The sequence below is a fragment of the Oenanthe melanoleuca genome, chromosome 6 (genome assembly GCF_029582105.1).
Source record: "Oenanthe melanoleuca isolate GR-GAL-2019-014 chromosome 6, OMel1.0, whole genome shotgun sequence".
Classification (NCBI taxonomy): Eukaryota; Metazoa; Chordata; class Aves; order Passeriformes; family Muscicapidae; genus Oenanthe; species Oenanthe melanoleuca.
This window is the reverse complement of record NC_079340.1, coordinates 28439055-28459657: the sequence shown is the minus strand read 5'-3', so window position 1 is coordinate 28459657 and position 20603 is coordinate 28439055. Positions and strand designations below refer to the sequence as shown.

Genomic DNA, 20603 nt, shown 5'->3' with positions numbered 1-20603 from the left:
TTTTTATTAGCTCAGCAGACCTGTCTTCGTTGTATGTGCTATTAATAGAAATGCTTTTCTGTGTTTTTATGCTCTTCTGAATATGTGATCTGTCATTTGTATTTATATATTTATTCTTTTCCCTCTAGATCAACTAGTCACACAGAATTGACAAGAAAAGCTTCTAGCAGTGAAAAAGAGACAGAATCTGTGGTAGTTTTAGATCCTGTGTCCACCAGCGGGGATAAAATGTCTGAAAACACCCTGAACCAGAACAAAGTGAAAGAGGAAGAAAGCAAGCCACTGCAAAAAGAAACTAACGTTGGGAAAATAAAAGAAACAGATAGTTCTAGCTGTTAATTGTTTCTCTGCAAGGCTGTACCTTTTGGGAATCATTATCTGGACATGTGAATTGCTTAGGTGTGTTACTAGGGGCCACGGTCTGTACTCCAGACAGAAATAATACAGATTGAAATGGTCTTTTGTATGCAGTTTTTGTTACATGCACTGAAGTGTTAAATAACTGTGTGTCACTCAAAATCCCTTTCCCGTTTTAATTTTGCAGGTATGGTTATGAATTTCTTAAATAGTGTCAGTTACCTATAAAAATGGATTTGAAGAGGCTTTTTTAACTCTTCTTTTATTGAGAAGATGCCTTGTTAAAGGTCTGTTCCAAAGCTTGGCAGAAGCCCCTTGCATCCCTCTTGACCTGGATAGGTTTGGGTTAGACCCTGTAAGTGATTACACCTTCATCAGCTTCAGTATTGGGGGTGTTACTAATCACTAATAAAAATGTGTTTAGACACGTGGCTTTAAAAATGCTTTGATATCCACTTAAACCAAGATCTTGTTGGTCCCCTGCCTGCTGTCCCCACACATTGAGGAAATGAAAAGCACAAGCACAACCCTTCTGTCTCAGATTGTCAGAAGAGACAGAGACTGAAATGCAGAGGCAGTGCAGCATCTCATTGTGGTACCAAGACTTTTGGCAGTGATAGCCAGAGTCAGGGGTTTCTGAGCTGGGACTAGACGTGCTCCTGGGTTTTGTTTCAATGTTACACAGCAGCTTTTGGAACTGCTGCAGCTGGACTCTGTTTTTACTGCTGCACAACAATAACTTGCCTTAGGCTCCGGTGGGTATGGGCTGGGTTTGGGATTCATTCTAGGACTGCAAGTTACTGGGAATCATCCCCATTCAGAGAACTCCCAGCTGAAAACTCACAGTGCTCACAAATGAGCCCTTCCTTTGAACCTGGCACACACTGGTGACATTAATTTCTTTATTAGGTGACACTTCAGGTGTCTGTATTTGATAACACAAATCCCAGTTTCCCTCAGCCCTTATTTCCTATGACAACAGTGAGATAGGAACATCATTGATTTGCTCCACTGCCAATTCACATTCCATTGTAGTCTCTTTAAATTCAACACAGTATCTCATTCTTTTATAATGAACAAATGGAATCAGGGATTTACCTAAAGATTGGTGTAACTGAAATTGGGTGGGCACGTACTTGAATGCACTTGGATTCTTTTTTATTTAATTGTTTGAAACAGTGATAGTATTGAAGGATGAATGTTCTGAGTTTGTTGGTTTGGCTCTGCATGCAACTGTCTGGTGCTTTTCCTAAAAATAAAATGATAGTAATGAGTGTGGTGGCTTCACATCTATTTTGGTGGTTTTTGCATGTTTGCTACGAAAATCTTGGAATTGATCTAATTACTGAATTACATACAGTTCATAAAATTGTGGAAATTTGTCTTTCATTGGTATTTTCATTTCTTGGGGGCAGTTGGTTCTGTTTGTTAATTTTTCTCTTAGTTGTCTGTTACACTGAACTTAAAATGCAAAATTTCATATATGTATTTTTTCCTCAAATTATTGCTGCTGTATTATATGTTCAGATTTTCAAATTATACAAAACCCAACAGTTTTTCAAGAAGCACTGCTTTTACTGAAACTGTTTTGTTACTTAGAACATAAATTATTTCTTTAACTTTTCATTGTTGCTTATTAAAAAGACTCCTGACAAGTTTCCCAGACCTTGTGGAATTGACTTGTTACTCACTGCTGCTGACTGGAGCAGGCTTCCTGCTGATGCCAGTCACAGCTCTTTGCCCAGCATTTGGGGTTTGCACTGATGCACTTGTCTTGAGGGCTACAACTGGAGCAGGCTGGATCTCACTGCAGCATTGAGGGGGTGTGGGGGGATGGAGCAGCATAACAGTCAAGGCCTTTGTTTCTTTGTAAAATGTGGTGTTCTGTTTGTGTTTGTTTTTTTTTTTTTTACTGTTTGTCAACAGCTTGCTCTTTATATGGAGTGAGATTCTGATTTTCTCAAAACAAACATTTAGTTTTGGACTTAACACAGCAGTATTTGTTTTGTCAATTTGGAAATGCAGCACAGAATTTTGTGGTATTTTCAGACTATAATCACTGCTCAGTTAATTTGGTTTCAGTTGAAGGCAACAGTCCCTGGGAAAAGAGAAGCCAGTATTTAAAATCTCTTAGAGATACTTGGCTGAACTGCTTGAAAATAAATGGATTTAGGAATAGTTAATATGTGAGTTCCTTAGTAGAATGTTTTTTCTTAGAAATTTATCCCAAAGTTAATGTTGATAGCCTAGGTCAGTGTGCTGTGCTGTGGGAGCTGAGCAGGCAGGCTGTGAATCTGCAGGGCTGGCTCAGAGCTGTGGAAGCAGCTAATCCTTCTTTGGGGAAGGAAGCACATCAGGAAGTTGTTCTGGCTGTGATTCTTCAGCAAAAGCAACAAATTCAAGTTTTGCTTCACCTGAAATAGAAGGAAAAAAAAAGCAGCTCATGTTTGCTATAATGAGATTTGTTATAATGTTCTCTGGTGCACACAGACGTTTTGAAAATGCCACATGATGCTTCCAAGACTTGACACCTTTAAAAGTCTGGTCCTTCCTTAGAAAGGAACAGTGATTACAAGATCAGGAGCATATGCATGTGCACGTGGTGCACTGCAGCCTGAGCTGGGCTATTTACTGCTTTTTATTGCTTTCTTCACTGATCATCTCACCTTGCTGCCTGCACTGCTGATCCCACCTGAGTTCCATCAGCTGACTCTGCCTCATCTCTACTTCACAAAAGCCCCTGTCCCAGTGTTGATCCCATACCCAGCAGTTCAGTGTTCCTGCCATCAGCAGGTCTGGTTTTTGCAGCTCTGTGACTCCTCCTCCCCCTGTCCCCAGCAGCAGCTCCTGTTTTGCCCTGCACAGGATGCCACCCCTGCTGGGGCAGGTCACACACAGCACAGGGGGAGCTGTGCAGGCAAACATCACCCCAGGGCTGCTCTGAGTGCCACAGGACGGGGGCCAGGCAGTGGCACAGCTCCTGAGCCCTGTGCTGGCCCTCAGGCACTCGATGGCCCAGTGTCCCCTGCCATGGCCACTGCAGTGCCCCGGGCACGGGCTCTCCTGGGTATTCCCAGCCCAGCCAAATGAGGAGCTTGGTATGCAGCTCAGACCTGCTCCACTATTGCCCTGCTGCTGATTTACGTACTGGATCTTATTTCTGCCAAATGATTAACGGTGTCGGCAATTGTTGCTGTTTCATTTCATCAGATATAGGTCCAAATATTTGTCAGACTCGAGAGCTTTGTTTAGACTATACTATTTGAGGAGGGAATACATTAATACTGCTGAGGCAGTTAAAATTCATAGTTCTATAATTACCTGTCTTATTTTTGAAAAGTGCATTCTCTGAAACTATTAGCAAAAAATAAGAATTTGTTTGTTTTTTGCATTTTTTATAAGCAAGAGGGAGATTTCAAAAAACTCAAAATATTTTCAATAAAAAAAAAATTCAACTAAAATCTTTGTGCCATAGTGTGCATGTCAAGTGCTGCTACCCTATGTGTAGAACATTGGAAATTATTACAAACAAGAGGGTAAAATGACTTAATTCTGCTCCCTGTTTCCTTTTCTTAGGCATAATACAATTCCTGCAAACCCTTCCTTTCTTCCCCTCCTTGTCCCTCTGCCTCCCCTTCACACTGCATGTCTTTATTCTGGCTTGATTGATACCTGAGCAAGTGAGAAGTGGCTCTAATGAACTGTTAAGCATTTAACAGTGCCTTGGTACAGTATAAAAAGAAGATGCAGATCTTGAAACAGGCAGGCAGATGCATACAAGTGGCTAAGGCTGAATGTGCATGGTCAGCTTGAGGTTTTCTTGGGTTTTATTTAAGACTTACCCACGGAATTGTAGCTTTCCAAACACATTTTGCTGGAAATGTAAGATACAAAAGAGGGCTGTGAAATGAAGTTTTGTTAGCAATATATGTTTCGGGCCTCGAGGGAGGTGGGGTATTTGGCCTAAAATTCCATTTTGGCAGCTTTTCGACACATTATATGCATGGTTTTTTGTTTTGTTCCTTTTGCACCGTGAGCTTCAAGACTCCAACCAATTAATTCTGGAAAAAAAAAGCTTAATGTAGGCTACTCCTCAAGAAGGGGTCTATTTTAACATTCAGTAAACAGATAATCCATTAGGACAACAATATACATTGTGGCAAGTGCTATCCTAGGTTTTTTTTGTCAGCCCTTATTTATAGCCTTTTGATTCCGCTTCCCTCCTGGGGTGCAGTTTCAATCATTCTCCCTCCAATCTTTGTGCCCGTATTCATGGCAGGCTGAAAACAAAGTAAGAAAGAAGCTCGTACGCAGCGCTCCATTCGCGGCCAGTTCCTCCTCTATAGCCAGCAGCCGGTTGTATTTGGCCACCCTTTCTCCTCGGGACAGACCTCCCAACTTGAGGAACCTGGCACCCAGGCCCACAGCCTGCAACGAGAGAGTGCAAAAACTCCTCAAGTCATTCCCAATAATTAACCGCCTTATCCTGAGCCTCGTTTCACACCCTCACATCTCCGCAGAGAAAAACGGGGAAATAAAACCTCTCAGTGAAAGATCTGCCCGATGCAAACAGTAATTTTCGCTGGCATGTGAAACGAAATTTTATTTGCAAAAGATTAAATATAGTAGTGTTAAGAATATTTGCCTAAAATGTTGTTACTACGCAGGAATGTTTTAAGTAACTCACAGTTTTTTATAAACTAATGCAAGCAAATGGATCATACACACTTTTGAATATACTCCCTGCTTTGGCAAATTTCCTGTGTGCTCTCTTTAAACTCGAAAGAATAACCACTCTCTGTGGGGGGAAAAAAAATCAACCCTCTAGAAAAAGCCCATTTTGTAAAATGTTTCTTTCTCAAGCACAAAAAGGCTTTCTCCTTAAAAAATAGTACATGTTAAAAGCAGTATTTTTGCAATTCTGCAATTGAACAGCTTTCAATACTTACCAGATCCACCAGGCTCTCATCTGAAGATTCTGCATCTGGACTGCCTAATATGGTAATATGCCTTTGACCTACATAAAACAGGAGGGAACACCTTCATTAGAGAATATTTTACATATTTGACACAGAAATTGTTTGGACTTCTTATTCTTTTTTTCCCCTTAGGCTATCCATGCTTAAATACAAACAGGAGTGTACCCCACCTGATAAAAATGTAAACTACCTACATTAGCATTCTCTTTTATTTTTGGATGGATAAGGCAACATCTAAGGTCCTGGTCCCTGTCTCTCACTGATCTGTCTGATCAGGCTGTGCTATTTATTTTAAATGTTTATTTCCTCACTACAGTAATGATTTTTCTTCTCTTTGAAAAAGAATTTACCATCCTGACTGAATGAAATCTTTTAGCTGCTATTTACTCACTTTGGCACAGAGATTCTGGGTGTTTTTAAGGAACAAGAAAAAAACGAAGCTATATTAAATTTGTCCATCTATTCCTTGGGTATAAAAATGAATAAAGAAAATGTGATACAAAGAGAAATCTTACATATGAAGCTGCACATGTTCTTAATACTTACCACAAAGGCTCAATAATATGTAGTCAATAAACTATCTAAATGCAATTTTAAACAGTCTGTACGACTCTGAATTTTTAAATCATTAAATTAAAGTGTCAATAATTAAATAAAAACATGAAATATTTACATGTGTGGCTTGTAGGGTTTGGTTTCAGCCTTTTCCCCCTCTACTCACCATCCAGAATTCCAGTAAGTTCTATGAGGTCTGACACCTTGGTTTGGTTAATGTATTTTAGGACAACACCACTGCACGTTACTATGTTTATGTTTTGTTCAGTTTTGAGTTTGGAAATCTGTGTGGCAGCATCCTCAGCAATCACATAGCATTTGGAACCAAGGGCACAACAGATGCTGCTCCACTGTTCTCTGTCCTGCATAAACAAATTGAGCAAACAACTGGAGTTTAAAAAAACTAAACTGAATGAAAACGCTAATTGACAAGGTAAAAATTAAATAATAATTTGGTTTAATCCTAAATATGCCCGTCATTTAAACATATTACATTTTATACTGTATTTTAAATCTGTCTGCCTATGAAAAACATACCACTTGAATTTTAAGATTTTGATAGAAAACATAAATTTTAATCTGAAATTAGTCAACACTATTTGCACAAAATATAGTTAAAATATTTAAAATAAGTGTAGAGGGTCTGCTATTTTGATTTCCTTCCTGAAATTTATTTCATTTTGATAGAACATAAAATAATTTTTATTGTTTTATTCAAATGACTCATTTTGTGTTAATATTTCAAGTGTCATAGTTGTTTGAACATAAAATAATGAACAGGAGACACAGACTCAATGGCAGGACCCATAGGGAACAGCAGAATACAATGCTCTCTTTTTTAGCAAAGCTCCATTTTTCAGGGTCTTTGTTTCTTTATTTTAATGCATTGTCCACATGGTACATGGTCCAGGCTAAATAAAGGACAAGGATATCTAAAGAATTTGAAAGAAGAAATTTACTAATTAATTTGCTTGCTTTGTGTCCACAGCATGCAAAGTTCTCACATTAAAAAAAATCTCTATTTCATAATTCTGCCAGTGGTTATTCTTGATCTGTGGATCAGTTTTTTGTACTTATCTACTTTGCAATCAACATTAGGGGCCATTCCTGTATGGATTTCAAGCCTATGTATAAGAGAAAATGAAGTTTTTTACACCTGAACCAATGTTTAAATTTAAGCACCAAAGTGCTCTGGTGTCTGGCAATGAATTATGGAATTGGTACCAGAACTAATCCTCAAGGATCTAATTATCAGGGGCAAAGATGTGGCATGGGTAAACCTTGGAGATTTGGGAGGAGGAGGAGAGGAAGAGAAGGAGGAGAGGCATTTCCCGTAACTCTGCACTCTATTCCCAACTGCACTTCACTGGCTGCTGATTCTCCTGCTGATTCTCATCTTGCAAATATTTTCCTTCATAAGAATTCTCAAGGAAGTTTACAGCCCTGGCAGGAGTGGGGAATGACCTGGTGTTTTGGAACATGGTAATTCAGAGATTCAGACTGAAACAGCATAGGGAAGCAAGGCTAACCAGAGTGAGGCAATATGAAACACAGTTATTAAAAAAATGAACTTTTAAAGTTCCATTTAAGGACAAAATCAGATGGATTTTGCAGTTTATCAGTTTTAGAATTATTGATTCAGGCACTGGGCAGATTCACAGAGCCAACATCACTTTGCTTCTCCCTTCAATCACAGTCTCTGTGTTTTGTTCATGAAAATGAAGTCTCTGTGTTTATTTTTAAGAAGATAAATTTGACACCATGAGCAAATTTTTATTAAGTTGTGCAGCTGCAGAATCTCAGCCTATAATTCTAAGTTCTGCAGCAATTAAGTTTTATTTTTTTTTTAACACATGGAAATTTAACCTTACATATAAATGTGAATATTTAAGCTTATACAATCTCTTTTATCCATCTATAGCTTGGTAACATGCTTAATATTATTGTGCTTTATTATTGTAGTTGATTTGCCACACTAATTAACTCCTCTAACTTTGATCACAGAGGTAAATACAGAGTATCTTACTGCCACTTGAAAAATTCTGCTGAGCAATGCTGCCAGTGACAGGATTTTGGTTATAAGTATCCATCACAAAGAACTGCAGCAATAATATATTCTGGTGATTCTTTGGCTGAATATACAAGTGTTCAAATTTTTGCTTCTCCAGCTTAATATAATAAAATGCATTACACATCAATTTTTGTAATACACTTGAATTTTACAATTTCACCTTATAATTTGAATAGTGTACATAAAGAGAAAAATGTAATCAAAATAACAGTGGTTTAGCAAGTAGAATCAGATAAAAAAGCAAATTCTTGTAATTCTTTAAGGTGTGTGTACTATTCTGTTCATGCCAGGATTTTCCATCAGAAATTATATCAAAAGCACTAAAAAATTTGGATATTGCCAATAAAATATATTCAAAGAAATTGTTAGATGCATTTTCTAGTGTTATTTTTGTGCTTAAAAACTTGAAAATCAGAAGCTTTGTATTATACATGTTTTGTAAAAATGAGAAAAGGTCTGTGATATGCCACCAGTGTTTAAAGGTCTGCACTGTGGTATCTTACCTCTTTTCTTAAGGGATCTATTAATGCAATAATAAAAGGAAAATTATCAATCATTTCCACATACATGGCAACCATTTCATCAGGACTTTTGAATGTTCCAGTGAGTATTTCATATTTTCCTTTCTCCTAGAAAGTAAAGTAAAAAGCGTAAAAGATGAGGAGAGCAGGACCCTGAAAAGCAGAGTGTACACATCTCTGTCAAGGCAGTGGGCTGTGTGTGCTTCAGTCAGGAGGCATTCACTCATCTGCTTCACTCTGTGCCTGAGCTCTCAGCACATTGTTACAGAAAACTCTGCCTAAAATGGCACTGTGGGTTCCAGTGGGCTCATGCCAGTCTCTGAACAATGCCACTGCCAAAGGAAAAGAGATCTATTGCAGCATTTCTAGGCAATGCTGCCAGTTTGACAGAGTTATAGCATAAAGTTAACAATATTTCATATTTTTATTGAGAGAAAAGTCTCATTTTTCTCTTCCCCCAAAAAATCTAATTTTTCTCTTTCCCCCTTATTTTCATAAAAAAAATATTGCTGGGCAAGGAGTGCACCCTCAGTGCTCAAAACCAAGATACTGCCTTTCCCTGCCTCTTTCCCCTTTAAAAAAACAAAACAAAACAAAACAAAACAAAACAAAACAAAACAAAACAAAACAAAACAAAACAAAACAAAACAAAACAAAAAAAAGTCTCATCATTCTGGGAAGCACAAACTGCAGCCTGGGAGGAATTTTAAAGGCACACTGTGCAGCTGTACAGGATATTCACTGCTTTAGTGCCTTTAACAGTTCAGTAACAGAAAGTTACAGAATTGCTGGTAATTCAATGGTTAAGATTTTGCTCATTCTGGTATAGGACACAGATATCACAGGCAGGAGAGCAACTGCTTTCACAAAAGATATTGGTAATGGAAGCTTTGGCACTACAGAACACCCACACACACAAAAGCTCATGAGGTACTAAATGGAATTGGAAGTTTCTTTTTCTACTTAGAGAAAAATCTGATTTATCTTGGAATAAAGTGCAAGAACTGTAAGACTTTGTCAGAAGATAAATAGATTTTGTCAAATAAAAACATTTAAAACCTGAAATTAAAAAATTAATGTTGATGCACAATGAGATGGGCACTAATGTGTATATAAACATACCATAGTAAAAATACATGCCAATGTTAGGATAGTTTGAAGAAAACAACAGATATAGCTCAATATAATGGAAAACCAGGAAGATTCAGCCAGAATTTATAAATGCAAGATAATTCTTTCTGTTTGCATGATTACTACCTTAAAAAAACAAACAGCTACATTTATTTTAAATCCCAAGACAATCGAAATTGAGAGATAACTTACATAATCCATTAAGTCATGAGCAGCACAATTTATTGCTAAGTACATGTCTTTTCCTAGCTCCAGACCTGCATTGCTGCAAACTATTTGCATTTGGAGTAGCAGTTGTTCTAGACTATCATATCCCAGTGTCAGGCAGCCTAAGTGTGATATTTTAAAGGTTGGTAGCTGAAAGCAAAACAAAAATAATCACTTTATTTACACACATACATATTATACATATTTATAAGTTTTTTTCATTGTCATTTTCATTGTCATTATAAATTTGTTCTCAGAAATCTCCTTGGCAGCTTTAAGGACAATTCTCTAGGAAAGAAGGATTATCAAGTGCTACTGAGCAGAGAGCAATAGTCCTTGGAAATGTAGTCATGCAGATCTCAGTCTTGTGTGGTTAGCACTGGTTTAAAAAATTATCTTAAAGGCACTCTTAACAACCACTGGGTTGCCATAAATGCTCTGGTGCTATGGACCAATCCTTTGCCACAAAAAACATATTCTCCACTTTTAAATAGCTTTCACTCATTAATCCTCAACTACAACACTGATATTGACTCTGGGGACTGTTCAAGAAACCTCAGGATTCATCCAAGACTTCTAGAAGGAGCAAATTTCACAGAGGGGAAATATCTTCAGCCAGCTGCATGCAGTTGTCTGCTTCAGGGACAGTATTGTGGACATCAGCCACAAGCATGTATTGAGGAAATATTTAATGTATTTCCTTCTGTTGTCAGTTTTTCTGTAGGTTTTCCAAACACTGATTTTTAACTGTAAAGTCTAGGAATTTTGGATTATAAAGATGCAGCAATAGACAGCAAAAAATGCTGCAGTCTTCCTGCACTTCAGAAAGAGGTTAAATCTGCAGTTTCATGTGGTTTTCAAGATGTCCATATGCTGTGCCTTGTTACATTCTATTAAAAGCATTTATCTGTATAAAAAACATTTTACTCTTGTCTAGTTTTTATTTCCTTACCCTAAATAAGTTCTTCACTACCTACTTTGTAATTTTTCCTTTTTTTTCCCCTCACAAAAACGTTCAAACTAACATGGTGCTTTTATAAATTTTAAATTCAGTTTTACTACTGTCTTCTTTAGTTTTCTTCTGCTGAAATAAATGGAATTTTTTTTCAGAGAATGTAAGGCATTGTTTCCCTATGTATATCTTACAGAAATACTCTACCTTATGTCTGCAGTACATATTGTGGCACTAATATGGAAACTACCTACCAGAAAAACATTGGCCAGCATCTTAATGATGATGAGTTTCTTGTTTAAGCAACAATAAAATAGGAAAGTTTTTGTCCATCCTTTTTTTATACTTCACAACAGTCATTATTTTCACCTAATAATATTTAAATCATCTCAGAATGAAGTGCAAAACATGCATGGCATTTCCATTCCACTATTTGGAAAACTCATCAACAAACTAGTGGTTTTGAAGGGATAAAAAAGATCATTTGAGCCATATAAAATAATGTCCTGTGCAATATTGTGAGTGCTGCCCTTTAGCTGCTGGTTTGTATCTGCCATTATCTGTAACCTCTCACTGGACCTGGGCTGAATGCAGCAGGATAAAGGGAGTATTCCCAGGGCTAGGAAACAGCACAATCCACAAGTCTTACAGGTAACACTTTTATGATCTACATGATTAAAAGTCCTCTGCTGGTGCTACAGGCCTGAAAAAATGCTCATGTGGATAAATTACCAGGATTTCTACATGAGAAAAATTACCAGATACCAGAAATTTCTCCCTATTTCCTCTACTGTCCCCCAGGAAGGGAAGGTATAGTCAGAAGAATCTAAATTATTATGTAAAATATGAGCATTTGGAATATTTGTCTTGCCTTGCCCTTTCCAAAATGGCAATGTAGATTAATGCTTCCTTTCTTAAGAACATTTTAAGTCCCCTGCTGTTGTGAATACCTTGTTGAAGGCTTAGAGTTAAAATCTCTTTTCTTACCAGAGATTTTTGTGGTTTTCCTCTCCTACTTTCTGCTCGTGAACCAGGCTGCTGAAGTGAAAGAAGATAGAAATCAATTCCATGGAAGAAAAGAAAAGAAAAGAAAAGAAAAGAAAAGAAAAGAAAAGAAAAGAAAAGAAAAGAAAAGAAAAGAAAAGAAAAGAAAAGAAAAGAAAAGAAAAGAAAAGAAAAGAAAAGAAAAGAAAAGAAAAGAAAAGAAAAGAAAAGAAAAGAAAAGAAAAGAAAAGAAAAGAAGACTGAATTTTGGTCAAAAGAGATAGTAAATATTTCAATTAGGAAACAGCTTTATTTAATACTTTAATGGTTTTATTTTGTGGTGGTTATTAATTTAAAATGTTTATTTCTATATGGACATTTGTCCAACCATCATTTGTTTTTCAAGACATTCTCACCCGGCCCATCAAAAATACAGGGGATCTCAGAAATGAGAATATTACTGTATTACTTTGTACTTGGAGAAACACAACTACATTGCTTTCCAAAAAGCAGATGCATACACCAAGATTGATTTACTTCTACAGTAGTAGTACCTGGAATAAAATAAGTTGTGTGTGAGAGGTATAGCAGGGTGAGGATATATACTGTATTTTCACTCTGATACCATTCCCTCCCAGTATATTTATTCAGACAAACAGGAAGTCTTATGCTTAGAACAATTTTTTGTTCTAAATTTTCTAATTAAGTTTCACCAAATGGCCAATGTTTTCTTCATCTGTCTGAGAAACACATCCTCTATTCTGTGTCACAAGCCTGTAACAGGCTAAGTGTGCCATGTAGATGTTTAAAAGGACAATGGTAGTAAAAAGATCAAATGAAGTACATCACACTGTAAGAACACATTTTTATTGTACCTTTTTACCTGAAGACCCCAACAGTCTTATTATTTCTTTCTGAATATCCAGAACTCTTTTTATCCCCTGAAATTAAACAACAGTAATCTTCAAAAGGAAGTTATATGAATTCATTTCAGCAGCTTAAATCAGAAGAGAGACAACACTTACTCTGAATGAAAATTTTAATATAAAGTCATCATAAAAGCCCAAACCATATAGGCTCCTTAACACAATCTCTCCATTCACTAAATGCAGTCAAATGTCCAACCATAAAGGGATAGTAGCAGTGGAATGAGCAGGAATATTTGATTATGGGATGTCAAGGAAAGTACTCTCCTCCCCAAAAGTGGCCCTTCAGGTATCTAACAAGTAAAAAAATCTGTGTCTGCATATATATCTGAGAAGGGGGAAGGTGGAAATACCTATTCCCAACTACGACTCTACCTAAGAATTCCTAAACTCTGACACAACTGAGTGCATTTACCTTCAGAATACTTCCAAGAAGCAGGGGAAAAAAGAAATCACTGTCTTGAGTTTAAACACTAGAGAACACTCCAATTAAATGAATTCATTGCTTTTAATACAAGGCTTTTTTTCCTTTTCAGCTGAGCTAGTAAATGTTAAGTGCGAACTTGGTAAAGGACATTTCAGATTTTCTCAAACTGTGCCAGTGAAGGAATACTGAAGGGGGCAGAAGTCAGTCACAGCTGGCAACACCACAGGACAAACAGCTTCGTGTTCTGCACGGCAGCAAAGCCCTTCCTCCTCTCCCATGGGCACTACTGGGAGCCATCCTGGCTGTGAATGGGGCAGAATTAGTGACCTTGTTAACAGCTCTGGGGGACAATCCAGAAAAGTTAAGGGAAAAGCAAAAAGAAAGAGAATCGAACTCAGCTATTTGTTCAGGTCACCAGCACACAAAGTAGAAATCACAGCCCTAATGGAGGCATCTTGTGCAGATACATTCTTTAGTGCAACACATGGCTAAACAAAAGAGAGAGGGGTGATCCCATCTGTCTCACCCATCCTTCTTGCCCTTTGTATTCCCTTCTAGTGTCACAATTTCATTTTAATACAACTTATTCCCAAATATGTTATGCATTCCAGTGAATTTATTATGGATTTTGTTGTTTTGCATGCTATATCAAACAACTGGTAATATTTATAATCTACGAATGCAAAATCTATTATTGTGTAACACAATTCCTTGACATCTTCTTCAATGCATGAATTTTTTCCTCTATACAAACATCCATTTTTAATTTAAATCTTCATGGTTCCTCTTTTAAATCAAATTTTACTTAATTTAAGGTTATTAGTATTAGAATTCTGCACTAACATCTGTTAAAACTTTGGCCTTGTAAGCTAACAAAGAATGAAAAATATAGCTTGTAAGGACTGTATTGAAAATACCTATATAGTTATGTACATATGTAGTTAGTATGATGTCTATAGAATATATTTCTAAAAAAAGGAAACAGTACCTGCTTGAGTGATAACTCAACTGGTGGTATAACCATAACTTCTTTGACTAATTTCAGTTTTGTAGGTGAATTCTTTTCACAGTTCAACAGAGTAACCATTGGGAGTGGTAGAATCATTTCTTTAGGTGATTCCTGTAATTGGAAGTGCCAGGTGAAAATAAAAATGTAAAAGACAGAATAATTTAATATTTTAGTTATCGTACAGGGTTCAAAAACTGCAAAAACTGAAAACACAGGCAATGGTGTTAAGGGTGTATTCTCTGATGCAAATTTAGTAACACTGTGACAACTGGCTGCAATAATTATGATAACTGGAACAAAATAAACTTACAAAAGCCACAAGTACCTGCTGGTGCTTCAGCAGTGCAGTGTATAGGTACAATGGGACACGGCTAACGGTGGCCCCAGCCTTGGCTATGGCAAGTGATGCTCCCCCAATGGCCAAGCTGCCACACAGCTCTGACTCAGCAGGCTCTGCAGGGGGGATGGAAGGCACTTCCACTGACACCTTCGTTGCTACAACACAGAGAGTAGTAGCTAAATATTTTTTTGGTTCTAAATACAGGCTTGTGGATCAGAGTTATATGAGCAAATATGGTATTGTCATTTCAATGCATACTCAGTGTACTAAAAAACAATAATTTTTTTTTTAAACTTACATTATAACCTAACTGGGAGTACAAATACTTGATTTCTTCTAATAATGACTGTAGAAAAAAAAATTCAGGCCTATTACAATTGGAATTCCCAATGAGAAAACAGGTATTTTAAATATTACACATTAAATTTTCATAAGAATTTATTTCCTTTTCAGATAAAATAACTTTGTCCAAAATGCTTTAAACCAAGCAGCTCCCACTAACCATATTTATTGCCTATAGTGCTTACATGAACACTTACAGGGAGCAGCTGCTGAAGCTGCAGTAAATGATGTGATTCCTAAGAATCACTGCATTTGGGACTGTTTGATATTGGCTCCAAACAGTCAGGCACTGAGTCTAACAATAATATTAAACTCAATGTCACAATTAGTGAAAACACCCAATAGATGTATCAGCAGAAGCTTGACTGAAGTATCAAACACACCACAATGATATCTGCATGGACCTGACAACTGCAGAAGTTAAATTCCAGGTCACAGGTGAATTTACTGTGCACACAGCCAACATATGAAGTGGGAGGTTTTTTACTGACAGTGTATTATAGTCGCAACTAATTTTCTGCCCTTCCAACAAATGACAACTTTTTTGTCTGAGTTTAATCTATAGATGGAGATAACATGGGGTACTTTTTCATTTGGGTTGTTTGGTTTTGGCCATGTATGCTTAATTATTTTTCTAGTCTTACACAATTTTTTCCTTTTTCCTCTAGCAGGATGTTTGTTTACGTCCTTTTACTCTATACTACCCTTCACTTCTGTCTCACCCTCTTCGTTCTTTTTTGCTTTTCTCTGTCTTTCCTCCTTTTCCCAGTGTGAGAAGGAAATTTTCCTTCCCCTTTCAATTGTTTGCAGCTTCTATCTTAATTCTATTTCCTTTTTACCACTCAGTTCTCTGATTTCCTTTTCTTTCCTTATCATTTTCATTTTTATTCTTCATTTGCATCCTCCTCCATTCTTATTCCTCACTCTGAAGAATAATAACCTCCTGTCTAAACCAACTGTAAAACAAAGGCAGAAACTCTGTTCAACCAATGCCTGTGAATGATGAGGAAACTGTATTTTTCCCTCCCTCATTTTGCTGCAGAAATTGCTGTGATCAAAAAGGTCAGGAAAGAGTAATCAAACCCTTTGAACATGAGACAGGGTGTCTTTTAGCACCTTTATCAATATCTGCATTGCAGAAAATATTAAATAAAGTAAAACCTGGTCTTCCTCCCTTTTTTTGCTTAGCTGTTGAGGCCGAACGCCACAAAGAACTGGCAGGAGTGGCTTTTGCTGCTTCTTCTTCCTGCTTTTCTTTTTCTTGTCTTTCAATTTCCTTTTTTTCTTCTACCTTGTTTGCAAAGTATTCACTGAGGGAAGAGGCATAAAAACTACTGGGTCAAAATATTGCTAGACATGTGACAAGTAGACAGATGTGACACAGGCTAAAGAACATGCTAGGAGATAGACTAAGTGCTTGTATTTGAGCTTCTGCCATAGATTTCTGTGTGAAGCTGGACAAGTAAATAAATTCATCATATAATTCATTTTTGGTAGTCATCTGCAGCACTGATTAAACAAAAAGGACCACAAGCAAGTATCACAAACATTAGTACATGCTTTGTAAATCACTCTGGCTTGAAAGTCAGCTCTGAGCAGACTGAGCATGAAGGATTTATTTCCTTTGCATGGGTAGTAACAGATCCTGTCATAATGTCATGACATCCATCAGCCTGGCCTAGGTTCAGACAGTAGGTGAGTTGTACACTGGTTATTGTGTGGCAGCAAACTCAGAGGTGGCTGAATTTCGATTACATGCATGAAGTGAAATCTTCATCCATGGGTCGCAGAAAGCCAATTCAGGCAAACTGAATATGTGAGATATATAAAGTAGTATAAACAATGCATTAAAATCTTATTTAGACTCACTTTCCAACTGAGTCCTTATTCCCTTTATCAAGGTTTTCCCAAATCCAGTTCATGTGGAAGGCAATTAGGTCTGTTTGCTACAGCCTGTGTTCAGTGTTGCAGCCCAAACGAGCATGCTTATTAAATCATAATTATGAAAAGCAGGCAATAATGTAGTGAAATGGGTCTGAGATGGACATTATATCCTAAAAATACTTTTTTAAAAGTAGAAAACATTGAATATGTTTTTTATTACAATATAAATTAATGGTGAATATTTCAAATATTCAAATGCAGTAATTTTCATAATATGCAAGACGTACCCAAGCATCTTATCAGCTTGACACTGGTCAGTAGGATCCAAGTGCCTTAACATTGTGTTCAGTGATTCATTGACCCATTCCACAGCAGTATGAACAGAGTCATTTCTTTCCTTCTCATTAGCTTCAATTGTTTCAGGCAAAGCATTTTCAGGTATTTGAGAATGAGCAGCCATTACAGTGGAACAAATCCTCTGCAAAACAAACAAACAAACAAACAAAACCCAAAACCAATGTAAAATGCTTAAAACACTATTTAATTTCTAACTTTGAAATGTAATTTGAAAGACTAAGGAGTATGTCCTTAACAACTCTACAAGTACATATCTCCAAATTTATTTGCTCCACTTGTCTTTTCTCATCCAGCACCTTCTTTCTAGGCTCTTATACTTTGGTAATTGCAGACATTATTCAAGTTTTTTGACCTAAAATTATAACTTCATAGGCCAAACCCCTCTGACAGATCTGCCTTATACATATATTATGCTGTCAGAATAAATGGAGCTATTTTAAGGACCATACAGTCATTTGGGCACCTTTTACTGCAGCTGTTGGTAGCCTGTTGTACCACAATTCATCAGCATTCCTGCTTAATGCCATCCCTCATGATCAGGTACTTTTGTCTTAGGTAATTCAAATATATTTTTCTGTACTGATGAAGAAAAAATGATATTAAGAAAGTTCACTTAAGGAAGACATAATTTACAAATTTCCCACAGTTGCCTGCATTAACAGTATTAACTTTACATCCTGTGAATATCTAGGAGGTTACATGTAATTCCAGAACCAGAATTTAACTGAGGGAAAGTAGAAATAATTACTCCACAACAGCTAGAGCTGAAAAGATGTAACTTGGAATATTTCAGGTTGGGGAAGAGATGAGCCAACAATTCTGCATTGCAGGTGCTAAATGGGTGTTTGTCTTCACTGTCACCCACATCAACCTATTAGCTCAGTGTAAAAGAAATGCCTCTATCTATACTGTTTTTCACCTGTACTGTATATTTCTGAAAGTGTCACACAAAAAGAAATACAAAGATCTGAAAATTAAAGAAAAAAATGAAATGAAAGTGAATGTATAAGGTTACTATGGGGTGTAAGGAAAACCTACATGATCATTAAGACAGAAAAAAAATTAATATACAAAGATACACTATCAGATCCTACTTGCAAAATATTGTCTAATTCCTGGAAAATAAAGCTTTCATAGCTGCTGCCACTGTCTAACAATAGCTAACTAACATAGCTGCTGTCAACTGTCTAACTTTTCACTATACTTTTTTTTCCAAGTTACAACACTCAACTGTTGAGTCACACAGATTTATATCTTGTCCTTAAGATGGAAAATAAAACGTTCCTTGGGATGTGAGAATAGTACCTCTCCCAGATATTGTCCTAGTAAAATAAATAAAACAAGAAGCAGCAGCTCATACCTTCTCATAGTTTTTCACTGTACAGTATATTTCCACTTCTAATGTTGGCCGACCAACTCCATCAAAAAGTTTTCTTCCAACTAACTTGCATATTACTGGAGGTTTTGAAAATTTAGAAAAGTAGTTAGCCTTAAATGAAAGAGAAAGAACTCAATTAAAAGTCAATTTCCAGGCAATGAGATTTTTATTCCATGATTACAATCAAATCCACCACTGAACAAAGCCATTACGGGTCTCCTCCAATTCAGCACATTCTGTCACTCTATGATTTATATGTTCCAGCAAGCTTTGAGCCCTGTGAGAAAGGTGGAAACCATGACTTCTGGTAGGCAGAGTTTCCATTTTTCTTCCAACATGGTTTTTAATGGACCTGATGAACTATCATAATTCAATTTGTTTGGGTCTTTGTTTGCAGTTAATGAACACCAATGTTGGTTTAGAAAAAGGATTACAATTTTACCAGAGGTTTCTACATACTTCCTTATAATAAAACTAGTAATGAAACTAGCGAAACTTCCTTAAAATGAAACTAGTAAGTTTCATTATTTAATCTGTTATCTGGGAGTCACCAAACTACAGCTCATCAAACAGGAAAACTACAAAACACTTACGGCTACAAAGAAGAAGAATGTGCCAACGAAGAAGAACCAAGCAAAGCAAGGAAAGGTGTTACCAGTTCCAGTCCTTTCCACTGATGATGACAAAACACTTGGAGATGGGCAATAGCATAAGATGGAATTAAGTATTTCAATTCCCATCAAAGACAATACAAGGAATCTTTTTTGTTTTTTGAGAGCTGCTCACTATTCTAGTATTTGCAATTCCTGTATCGCCACTAATTGAAGTTTATTTATGCTCTCAATAATATTTTGCCAAGGGGGACCAGATAAAACCGGTCTGATTCGTGACCCTTCCAGTGGGGCCCATTTGCCTTTCATGAGCAGCTGCAGTGCGAACAGCACCCAGTCTGTTTGCCGGGAGTCAGCACTGCTGAGCAGCAGTTTTGTTAGGGGCAAACCACTCCATCTGCGAACTACTTTGTTTTTGTGTCGACAGGCCAAGAAGCGCGGCTGCTGCGGACACGTACATGGCGCAGCACCCGCCGGCCACAAGCACAGAACCATGGCAGTCCTTGGCGGATAAAGCACTGAAGGGTGACACAGACACGCCGTGCCCTCGCTGAGGGCAAGGGCCGGCAGATGCACGGTGCCCACACGGCCCCTCTGCCCCAGGAGAGGCCGCTCCGGCCCCGCCCGGCTGCATCCCCGCCCCGCGCTACCAGCTCCCCGTAGAGATCGTCGGGGCGCTGCAGGAACAGCTCGTTCAGCGCCTCCTCCATCCGCTCGGGCACACGGAGCCCTCGGTAATACTCGGCCGCCTCCCGCCGCAGCCGCGCCTGCCGCTGCTGCCGCTCGGCCGCCTCCATGGCGGGGCCGCGCCCGCCTCTTCCCTCGCGGGCCGGCAGCCCCAGGGCGGGACAGCGGCTGCTCAGGGCGCCGTGCCCGCGTTCCCGGGGCTTTGCTCCCTCACACCCGCCCGGGAGCAGCTCGGGTTGGGAGCCGCGGAGGTTCGGTGCGGCCCGGTTCGGTCCCTCCGTGCCGCGCCGCCCTCACAGCCCGGCCGTGGCCTTCCAAGGCAGGACGGCCCCGCCGAGCGCTCCTCGCTTTGAAAAGTTACCGAGCAACAAAACTCGGTGAGGTTACGGTCCTGGAAGAGGGACGGGCTGTGTGTTTGGGAAATGTCTGCTGCAAAACGCCCACAGTAACTCCTGCGTTTGAAAGCCCTCCACTTGCAATGAAATGAAACATTTCGCGACCTAAACGATCATTTTTAGCCCGCAATTTCCTACAAAAACTTTCACTTTCTTACACTGTTCACCGGTAATTTTGTTGAAGTAACTGAAAATGGAGATACTTAAAAGCTGTTAGCCGCACATTTCCCCAGCTTTAAAATCAATATGTGTGGACCTTTGCTCATTGTGTGCTCGCTGCTCCAGGTGGGGCGATAATGAAGAAAAATCCCCAAAGAATCGTTTTCGTTTCACATGCTTTAGAAACTCTAGGTACCTCTTCAGAGATTTGAACCCTCTTTTTAAAAAAGCTGTTTCCTCTGAAAAAGTTTCTAAACTGACATTCCCGGTTCCTTGAGGACAGTGGGTAGCAAATGCCTCATTAGATTTCCTTATTTTGGGAGGAGTTGTG

At 38.1% G+C, this 20603-nt stretch overlaps 2 protein-coding genes across 4 annotated transcripts in view; one reads left to right on the top strand and one right to left on the bottom strand.

Moving 5' to 3' along the window:
- Window positions 1–1631, top strand: part of SHTN1 (shootin 1) — a 52903-nt gene extending 51272 nt beyond the window's left edge. For both annotated transcript variants that reach the window (XM_056494881.1, XM_056494880.1), the window contains exon 17: window positions 129–1631. In XM_056494881.1, the coding sequence (XP_056350856.1) occupies window positions 129–339 (211 nt within the window). In that variant the 3' untranslated portion in view covers window positions 340–1631. The remainder of the gene's footprint in view (window positions 1–128) is intronic.
- A 285-nt stretch (window positions 1632–1916) lies between these two features.
- Window positions 1917–19834, bottom strand: ENO4 (enolase 4). 2 transcript variants are annotated; one of them, XM_056494882.1, is made up of 14 exons: window positions 19682–19834; window positions 18403–18531; window positions 16973–17163; window positions 15963–16111; window positions 14445–14614; window positions 14099–14230; window positions 12633–12698; window positions 11761–11811; window positions 9807–9971; window positions 8466–8591; window positions 6058–6253; window positions 5307–5374; window positions 4668–4785; window positions 1917–2771 (listed from the first exon to the last, which is right to left on the bottom strand). In XM_056494882.1, exons 1-14 carry the CDS (start codon window positions 19826–19828, stop codon window positions 2683–2685), a joined length of 1797 nt encoding a protein of 598 aa, XP_056350857.1. In that variant the 5' UTR covers window positions 19829–19834; the 3' UTR covers window positions 1917–2682. The 2 variants fall into 2 exon arrangements, with proteins under 2 accessions (XP_056350857.1, XP_056350860.1); XM_056494885.1 differs by having other exon boundaries at window positions 1924–2771; window positions 11761–11808.
- Between the last annotated feature and the right edge of the window lie 769 nt (window positions 19835–20603).

Bases quoted from the DNA above. Each gene is read 5' to 3' on its own strand.
- ENO4 (XM_056494882.1), bottom strand. From the start codon at position 19,828: ATGGAGGCGGCCGAGCGGCAGCAGCGGCAGGCGCGGCTGCGGCGGGAG. The intron at 18,532-19,681 runs GTAGCGCGGGGC...CTTTCATTTAAG, and splicing joins ACGATCTCTACGGGGAGCTG to GCTAACTACTTTTCTAAATT. The intron at 16,112-16,972 runs GTACGTCTTGCA...CTCTTCCCTCAG, and splicing joins CAAGCTGATAAGATGCTTGG to TGAATACTTTGCAAACAAGG.